Source organism: Lipotes vexillifer, unplaced genomic scaffold (assembly GCF_000442215.2).
Source record: "Lipotes vexillifer unplaced genomic scaffold, Lipotes_vexillifer_v1.1 scaffold1122, whole genome shotgun sequence".
Classification (NCBI taxonomy): domain Eukaryota; kingdom Metazoa; phylum Chordata; class Mammalia; order Artiodactyla; family Lipotidae; genus Lipotes; species Lipotes vexillifer.
The window spans coordinates 71,852-81,825 of record NW_006798649.1 but is presented as its reverse complement, the minus strand read 5'-3'; the positions used below and the strand labels follow the sequence as shown (position 1 = coordinate 81,825).

At 40.5% G+C, this 9,974-nt stretch overlaps 1 protein-coding gene and 1 pseudogene across 1 annotated transcript; one reads left to right on the top strand and one right to left on the bottom strand.

Moving 5' to 3' along the window:
- The window catches only part of LOC103085682 (40S ribosomal protein S15 pseudogene), a 413-nt pseudogene extending 155 nt beyond the window's left edge, over nt 1-258 (top strand).
- A 3,181-nt stretch (nt 259-3,439) lies between these two features.
- Nucleotides 3,440-8,733, bottom strand: SNRPE (small nuclear ribonucleoprotein polypeptide E). The gene is made up of 5 exons (XM_007470650.1): nt 8,631-8,733; nt 8,112-8,138; nt 7,002-7,064; nt 5,967-6,045; nt 3,440-3,654 (listed from the first exon to the last, which is right to left on the bottom strand). Exons 1-5 carry the CDS (start codon nt 8,682-8,684, stop codon nt 3,599-3,601), a joined length of 279 nt encoding a protein of 92 aa, XP_007470712.1. The 5' UTR covers nt 8,685-8,733; the 3' UTR covers nt 3,440-3,598.
- Nucleotides 8,734-9,974: the final 1,241 nt, after the last annotated feature.

Sequence of the window (9,974 nt, the reverse complement as noted above, 5' to 3'; positions counted from 1 at the left end):
GCTGAACCAGGACTGCCAAGGAAGCACACCCTGCTAAAGCGCCAGTGCAAGGCCAAGGAGGCACTGCCCAAGGAGCCGCCTGAGGTGGTAAAGACGCACCTGCAGGACATCATCATCCTGCCTGAGATGGTGGGCAGCATGGTGGGCATCTACAAGGTCAAGACCTTCAACCAGGTGGAATCAAGCCTGAGTTCTCAATCACCTACACAGCCAGGTTGGCATCGGGGCCACTCCTCTGGCTTCACCCCCTTCAAGTAGCCTGCTTGGCCAATAAAGTCATAGACTTCTCTTAAAAAAAAAAAGAAGTTATTTTGCCAAGGATGTGAAGAAACTGCAACCTTTGTGCACTGTAGATGAGAAAGTAAAATGGTGAAGCCGCTGTGGAAAACAGTATGATGGTTACTCAAAAATCTTCAGAGAACAGACTCAAAAGAACTGAAAGCAGGGTCTCGAAGATTCACAGCAGCATTATTTACAAAAGTCAAAAAGTGGAAGCAACCCAAATGTCTATCGACAGTTAAATGTATAAACAAAATGTGGTATATATACATGCAATGTTATTCAGCCTTAGAAAGGAAGGAAATCCTGACACATTCTACAACATGGATGAAACTTGAGGACATTATGCTAAGTGAAATAAGTCAGTCACAAAAAGACAAATATTGTATGATTCCACTTATATGAGCTGCCTAATCAAACTCAGAAACAAAATTCAAATCCAGGGGCTGAGGGGAGGGATGGTTAAGTTGTTGTTTAATAGGTACAGTTTGTTTTTTTGCAAGATAAAAAAGTTCTAAAGACTGTTTGCATAACAATGTGAATATATTTAACACTACTGAGCTGTACACTTTAAAATGGTGAAGACAGGGACTTCCCTGGCGGTCCAGTGTTTAGGACTCCACGCTTCCATTTCAGGGGGCAGAGGTTCCCTGGTTGGGGAACTGAGATCCCGCAAGCCACGAAGCACATCCAAAAAAAAATAAAATAAATAAATAAGATGGTTAAGATAGTAAATATTATGTGTATTTTACCAAAATTAAAAATTTTACCTAAAAGAAATTTTAAAGTAATACCAAAATGAGAATCAAACCAAGCTATATCTGTAAAGAGTTCAGAAAGCACCTAACTATTAACAGTGGTTATTTATGGAGAACACTGATGGGAAAAGGAGGGACTTTTGTTTTCTGCTCTGTATATTTCTGTATAGTTTACATTTGATCATAAACATGTATTAAGTTAATGCTTTTTAATATTTAAAAATTCCACTGGATATAACTTTTAAATTAAAATAAAATTCTAAGTAGTAAAAGACTTAAGTTCTCATGCCACCTTAAGTTTTACCAAGCATCCTCTCAAAAAAGCATGCCACGAGTATGTGGTTATGATCAGTTCTAATAGAAATAATTAATTAGGGAAAAGATCCTGTGTCATCCAGTTAACATGAGATGGTGCTATTAGGTTTTCCCCAGAAAATGCCCGTGACACTTCCTGGCCAATAATGCCCTAATCCAAATTAGACAGAGATCCACTCTCTAATCTTGAAATTGACAAATGTGATACAATAATATTTGGTGCCTGCATATACAAAATTCTAGCACTTTCATACTATTCTTATCCTTCTTTGTCCCTACTTACTACTAACAGAACACCAGGCCCAAATCAGCACTTTTTCAGAGCCTGATTCTCCTCCCACCCCTCACTTCAATAATGTTACAAGAGAGTTCGTGGGTGGTTAGCAAGACCCCCTTCAGAAACCAACAGCCATTCCAGAAAAATAACCGCTCACATACCAAGGGCTGCCAACAAGAGCAGCTTCCCAGCGGCATGTTTTAATAACCTTAATGAAGCAGACAGCAACTCCTTCTGTAATACAAATTCTGGTTGGAAGAAGAGATCTCCAGATTGTGGAAAAGTACAACTTAAAAAGTAAACACCGCAGGCTCCAGTACAGCAGGAAAGCAAGCAGAGATTTCTAAATACAGAGCTCAATTTTAAGAGTTCACTGTACCTTATTTCTCACTATCACCAATTGCTCTGTCAAAAATAGACCTTTCCATGTCTTGATCCATTCAGGATAAGCCACAGCAGGCACAGCTTTGCTTACATAGGGCAGCCAGGTCAGAAAGGCCATACAGGGAAATGGAAAAAGCAGCCAGCAGGTTTTCTTAGGGATTATACTGCTCCAGTTTTTATCCTGCCCCAGCTATTTTGGTGCTAAGAAAGCTGCAGGGAGGTCTTTGCTCTGCTCTCAAAAAGCTTTTCACCAGAAAGGCTGAAGCAGTCTCAGGGCTGCAACTCCCTCTGCTGCCCAATGTTTTCTTTGCATGTTGTAGCAGGTTCAATTCAATTTCAAACTCAAATATGTTAAAAGAGCTAAAGCAGCCCTTTATTTGAAAATATGACCAAAAAGGCACAAGTTCAAATGGAGCGGAACAGCTAGAATGCCAAGTTCTAAGTTAGACTGATTTCTACACTCACCGACAAATCTCCTCTGTTTCATGAAGTGATTCTTTTACTCAGTTTAAAGAAAAGTTCTGTATCTCCCTCATAGGCACTTGGAAAAGCAGGAACTGGACTTTTTGATTCTTCCTTACCTACCCTTAATAATACTGCCCATTACCAGAATTTAAGGTAGGCCTTATTCATCTTTCAAGATTCAACTTAAATAACACTTAGCATGTGGTACTGAAGCTATGTTTGTCAGTCTGTTTCACTGTATATATTCAACTAATAGCAGATGCTCTATAACTATTTAACAGAATTCTAACTAGAACCACCTTGAGATATTGGGGCAAGAGAGAACTGACCACATAATTCAATTAGGAAATAAGCAATTACTGGAGGAGGAACCAAAATTCTTGGAGATAAGAATAGAAGAGGTGTTTCCCCAACTAACATACTATTGTTCTGCCTAACAACTTACCAGTGTTGCCTGTGGGTCTTTTTCAGGTTACCAATCTCACAGTCTCCCTCCAGTTAACTCTTAAGAGAGCTCCTTTGTAATAAACTTTCATTCTTTGCCTATATCCAAATACTTCTCACATTCTGATCTTAGTGATAAAAGAATTCACAAAGGCCTTACACAATAACTCTAAGAGAGTGCTAAGCAAAAACTGAGCTACTATAATGTCCCCAACCTATTGTGGTTAGAAACCCTTGTGTCCCAGCATTCAGAATTAGAACTGATGATGAAGACATATATTGGCACCATAATCTTTACTTTTGTGAACACTCCCCTTCTCCACCACCCAGTATCAGAAGATTACATGTCAGGCAGAATTCCTACTCTTTGCCTTAAGAATCTACAGATCCCAGTTCTGTGAAAAGCAAATGCCCAGGACAAGTGCCATCTTCAGAAAGCCTTAAAATAATACTAACAGCTAATGGTGCCATTGTATAAAAACTCTCTACAACTGGATAAAAGAAAACAATGTAAATATTTTAATAAAAACAATCCCACAGCATTTATTGTCATCTGGTAATAACATAAAGGTGAGCAAAACAATATGAATAAATGCTTTAGAACTACACTTCTAACAAAGCACACCTAAAAAAACTGTATTGCCTTCTCAACAATTTCTCACTTCATTGATCATTTCTAGTTGGAGACACTTTGGAGCAGAGTAATGTTATCTCCTTTTAGCATGATCCGACCTGCAACACAAAATTAAAAAAAAAAAAAGCTATTAATAGCCACTCAGACAACTTTGTAACCACCTTTTAGCCTCAGAATTTCAGATCATTCTTGAGTGATTTTGAAAATGCTTTCTCTTGTGAAGGTATGTGACATTTTCCAATATTCATATATTGAAAGGCTGTGCATATCAGACCATGTGCACTTTTCCAACAATAACCTAATGAAGGTAGAGAAATGTTATTTTACGAAAAGTAGTTTCTGTAGACTAAATCAACTACCCCAACATTTCCTAATGCTCCAAGTTTGTAGAAGTTGAGAAATTGTTTTTCTAGGAAATGCACCATATTTACTATAATCCCTTTCTTACAGTTTTTTTTTTTTAACATCTTTATTGGAGTATAATTGCTCTACAATGGTGTGTTAGTTTCTGCTTTATAACAAAATGAATCAGTTATACATATACATATGTTCCCATATCTCTTCTACAATTCTTAACATAATAGATTTCATCCTGTGATACACAAACTTGTTTTAAGTTTTACCTAACATTTTCTAAACTTATTTGAGCAGACAATACTTTTTTCCTGAGAAATATCTATAAATATCTTCAGGAACACTAGTGCTCAGTAAAACAGTTTGAGAAATGCTAATCAACACCAATGGCAATTAAATTGTTTTTCACTTTTCCAGGCTTCTACAACAGGTAATATTAATCTGTTCTACAGGGTGGATATTACCATGGGAAATCAACATTTTGCAAATAATTTATAAATAACATCAATAAGGTTAGCATAGCCTTCCTGGCAAGACATGTTTAAATTCGAAAAATCCAGGCTTTCACAAAAATAGCCTAAGCAGGAAAAAGCAAAGCAAAACATTATACCACTCCTTAGAATCTACTTTCCACAGAGCTAGTATAGGCTCGAGAATCCTCAAGAACTGGAAGAAAGAGGCACCTGAAACCCACCACTGATAAAAATACTAGTGAGCTCTGAAGTGGGGCATTAAACAATTAAAGACAAAATGCCTAAATAAACCTCAAGTTAATGGAATTTTAACAGAAATGATTCAGTAGGTCTTGATGAAGCCATGAATCCTAAAGAACGTGGGCTAAGAAATTGCCTTCACTGTTCAAATATTTTAAAATTTCTACTATGCGGCATGCACTGAGTTAGGCACTGAGCATATTAGGGAGCAAAAAAGACAGGACTCATGCACTAATGGAGCATGTGATCCAGTGGTAGAGACATTAATAATCCCAGTAATGAATATTTTACTACAAACTCAGCACAGCACACCCTCCATCAATCCCCACCCCAAGCAAAACCAAACCAAACCCTGGCAGGAAGTAACATTTGGTCTGAGTCCCAAGAAACAGGTAACAGCATATACAAAGATTTATGATGGGACAAATGTACGGATTCCAAGAATTGAAAGAAGTGTGGGTGAAGCTCAGAATATGAAGTGCAAAGTGATACAAAATGAGCAGAGGGAGGTAAGGCCAGATCATGAAGGACCCTGAAGGATACATTAAAGATTTCCTTATCCTATGAGCAATAAGAAGCCATTGAAGGCTTTCTAGCAAAGAGATAACAAATTCAGATTGGTGTTTTAAATAAAAGATGACAGGAGCCTGCAGAGCAAACTGGAAGGAGCTGAGGTAGTTGCAGAGAAATTTATTAGCAAACTGAATAGAACTGGTGCCATTCAGTATGGCAGGGAACACTAAAATTGCTCTAAACAGTGTGTGAGGGGTTGGAACTGAGTTTGATTTCTGATATGCTAACTTTGAGGAGCCTTTGAGACATCCAAGTAGAAATGCTGAATAGGCTCAGAGAGGTCTAGAGCTACAAATGTAAATTTGGAAGTCAACATATAAATGTAATTTAAGGTGCAGTCTTGAGTGCCTAGGAAAGTAATACTGAGTGACGGGAGGACGTAGAACCAAGACTTGAGCAACTCAAACAGTTAATGGCTGGGTCCTAAAGAATGAATATATAAAAGTCTGAAAAAGGAACAACTAGTAATGAAAAGCAAAAACCTGACTATAGTATCACAGAGCCAAGTGCTGCTTAGAGCGCAATCAAATGAGGACCATTCGATTTAACACCATTAGTCTTTGGTAACCTTTGTGAGAGCTCTCTGAGTGGGGAGACAAAAATGGAGTGGGGTAAAGAATAAGTGGCAAAGGATGATTTCAAGAGTATATTTCTCTCCCAAATAATAACTTCTCAAATGCAAACTAAATTTAAACATGAAATGAGTTGCAATTCAATTCTGTAAGTGAATAAAAATTTCTACAATTCTTTAAGGCCATCTATAGTCTTACCCAGTTGTTTTCTTGACTTTGTTTTAGAATGAATCTCTTCTGCATCATCTAATACGAGGTTCATATACTCATCAAAACCCTAGAAAAATAAGCCAATTGACTGTCATCTTCACATAAGATCATATCCAAACCATTCTAAATGAAAATGGCTATGTATAGAGATGCTAACTCCAGAAACTCACCTCTCCACTGATCTTTTAGCTGAAACACCACCTCCCCGTCCTAAGCCTTGTGTTTTTTTGTTTTTTTTTTGGGCCGCGCTGCAGCTTGCAGGATCTCAATTCCCCGACCAGGGACTGAACCCGGGCCACGGCAGTGAAAGCCTGGAACCCTAACCACTAGGCCACCAGGAAACTCCCTAAGCCTCTTTTTAAATAAAGGAAGATGGAATGTACTTCAGATTACTTCTGGAACCTTTGGGACTTAAGATTTCATTAACTATGCCAAAGAGCCATTTCCCTTATCTTTTATAACGTGCTCAATATAGTGTGTGTACATATATGAATTAACTCTTCCCATGTTCCCCACAAGACACTACCACCACCAACCACCGTGCTTGTTTTCCAACTAGTAAACAGGGAAGGGGAGATTACTGATGGAATCTACACTGTCTAAAAGAAATACCAGAGTCGTAGCATAACACTTCCATCCGTATCTTCCTTTTTAAAAACATTATTTAGGCTATTCTGCCATCGTGGACACCTTATTTAACTAACCCCACCCAGTTCTATTCAGGTATCACCTAACCCAGAACTAATACTCCATTAATCCCATCTCCCCGGCCCCATTTTATTTCTTTTGACCCCTCCTTTAAAGACTAATACTGTTGTTTAAATAATTTTCTAGTAATTTTCCCTCTCTTTTATGAATTACATAATCCCTATCAAGCAGAACAATGAGACAAGGACAGTGGGTCCTGAAGAACTTTCTGTGGGTTGGGTCTTTGACTTTTTGTATATCGCTCTGCTGGCTATCTTTTGGTAAGTCTTCTTCTATAAACAAACTGCTTTGAGATAAAATATCTTGGGTACTCACAATGATACAGCCCTCTATCCGCATATTCACTTGCTCATAAAGCCACACCTGAATCCGAGATCTCTGAAATAATCAACAAAAATAGAAATGTTAAGAAATAAGTAAATAAAATCCAACCACTTTGGTCAAACAACAGACAAACATGGCTCCTAAAAAAAACTTTAACAAATAAAAGCCAAGACTAGTTACTTATCAAGAAACATTCTCACTTAATAAATGCTATATTGGAACTAAGTTAATAATTTTCCTGTGAACTTAGAACTCAATCATATTTCCACTGCTTCTAGTCTCTATACATTTAAAGTGAAAATTTGTGACAGGATAGCATTTAAAAGGGCTTCTTTCTTATCTGCTATAGCAAAATCAAGCTCCAAGACAGTTTTCTCTAGGTACTCAGTTCTCCATGTCTCACACCTAATAACCAGGAGGGGGGCCCTCAATTCCTGTGATTAAAAATTACAAGAGCTTGAAATTAATGTTTTTCAATTGTGTTGTCACACACTAAAGTTTGTCAGAACAACAGGAGCCACATTTTCTATCAGAGATAACTTAAATACTCCGCTTTGTCAAGTCAAATTTTGAGTTGCTAAAAATCCCCTCAAAGGAAAGAAGGCTGCCACTAAATCCTCTGAACCTATCCTTCCTGTCTTCCTTTTTTTGTGTCTTTTCTACATATATGGATCCCCCACCCCACAAAGTGCTAAACACACCACTTTATGACCTAGTTTAAAGCCAACTGAATTTTTCTTCCAGTGTCTCATCCTAAAGGGAAGGGGGAAAGGTTCCAATGTTCTGGCCATATCCACTGCAACAGAAGTACCCAATTACCACTGTCATGTCAACCAATAATTACTTTTTGAAATTAGTAATTTTGGTCTTGTAGAGTAATTACAACACAATTCTTTGCATGCTTGGAGTTGGCATGGTTACACACCATTTTATCACATTAGAGCTTTCCCAGCACTCCTTCCCCTCAAATACCCTCGCAAACTCCAGTTTCATCTACATTTAACTCTAGAACAATGATCAGACAGGATGAAACAAACAGCCAAATAAATTCACTTTTAACTTAAAAAGTAATTATGAAACAGTTAACAACAACCAACTTACATTTTGCAAGTATCTGAAGATGAGATTCTGCAGCAGTAGTTAAGGAAAAAATACACGCATAGCACAGACTCTGCTTCCTGGAACTGGTCAATCCTACCCTCATCTCACTTTTCTGAACGCGACGTCTGTGCCTATGAAAAGTGCCCAACTAGCCACCCATTTGGGGCTCCCTAAACACTGTAAACGAATCCCCTCCCACTCTCATTCTCCTGGAGTTTCTTCGGCGACGATATCTTCCTCAGGCACGGTAACTCCCACTTTCACTGAGTACTTAACTAAGGTTGTTTTCCAACGGCTCACCCCCGCCATTCCTGCATTTCCCACCGCAGGGGCCTGCCTAAGCCCACCTCCTACCCGTAATTGCTTCTTCAACTACCCGCGCTTTCTCCCAGTCTCGGCCGCCCCAGGGGCTCATGGGATGAGAGGCCGGACTCCGCTCCCTCTGGCCTGCTCCGTCTGCTCCTTCGCCCCCCATTTCCTGGCCCGAACCTCCTCCTTCTCACATCCCGAGTAGGATACGATTGGCTGCACCATCACCTTCTGCACCTTCTGGCCCTGGCCCCGGTACGCCATGGTGGAAGCTCACAAAGACCACACTATCCCGCACACTGCCTCAAAAAGCAACTTCCGGAATAAAGAGCCGGAAGCGGAAGTGCATGGTGCTCGCGGGGCGACCTGGGAAGCTCCTGGGAAATACCTCTCTAGCCACGGGCTCCGCTTATCTCGGTGCTTTGTAGCAACTGCCGCGACTGCATTTTGGAACGTGGGTTGGTCCTACAGCGCCACCTGAAGGGAGGCTGGAGGAGGAGCCTAGCGGCTTCGGTTGTGCCTCGGCTGCCGGGAGGCGGTGCACAGCGCTTGGCCATCGCGACTTCGTTTTCTGAGTCGGCTTTTAGAGCCAGATCGTCCCATTGCGTACCTCTGTCTGTGAAATAGGTTGGTTTAGTGCTTTTCCTAAGGCCTATTTCCCTGGAATTTAGGCTTGATAGCAGCGTTGTGGTGGACAGGGTAGGGCCGCAAGAAGCCCAAACTCAGGGCTCCCACAGCTGACATTTTCGGCCACAGACAATCCGAATTCAAAAGCCAGATACTTGGGCTTCCCTGGTGGCGCAGTGGTTGAGAGTCCGCCTGCCGAAACCTAGTGGTCTCACCTGAAGGGTGCACCTTTACAAGCTTTAACAAAGATCAACTGAGTGGGAAAATTTGTCAAAGTAGTTATTTGAGTATGTGAAAAAAAAAAAAAAAAAAGCCAGATGCTCTGGTTTGCTCCAGTAACCGATTCAACTCTCAGCAACTTTGTGAGGAGTTAATTGTAAGGTGGCAACAGAAGATCTATGTAGCATGAAAACCCTGAAGTCTGATTTCTGGCCTCAAATCTGGCACTGTTATAACGTGTGACCAAGAATAAGTTATTCAGCCTTGGACTTCACTGGTGGCGCAGTGTGAGAATCTGCCTGCCAATGCAGGGGACACGGGTTTGAGCACTGGCCTGGGAAGATCCCACATGCCGCGGAGCAACTAAGCCCGTGTGCCACAACTACTGAGCCTGCGCTCTAGAGCCTGCAAGCCACAACTACTGAGTCTGCGTGCTGCAACTACTGAAGCCCGCGATCCTAGAGCCCCGGCTCTGCAACAGGAGAAGCCACCACAGTGAGAAGCCCGCGCACCGCAATGGAGAGCAGCCCCTGCTCGCCGCAACCAGAGAAAGCCCACATAACAGCAATGAAGACCCAACGCAGCCAAAAATAAAATAAATACATAAATTTATTTTTAAAAAAAAGTTATTCATTCTTGCCATGTCTTGGCTTAGTTGTTACCAAAGTGGAGATAAAAATGTTCCTTCGGGGACTTCCCTGGTGGCGC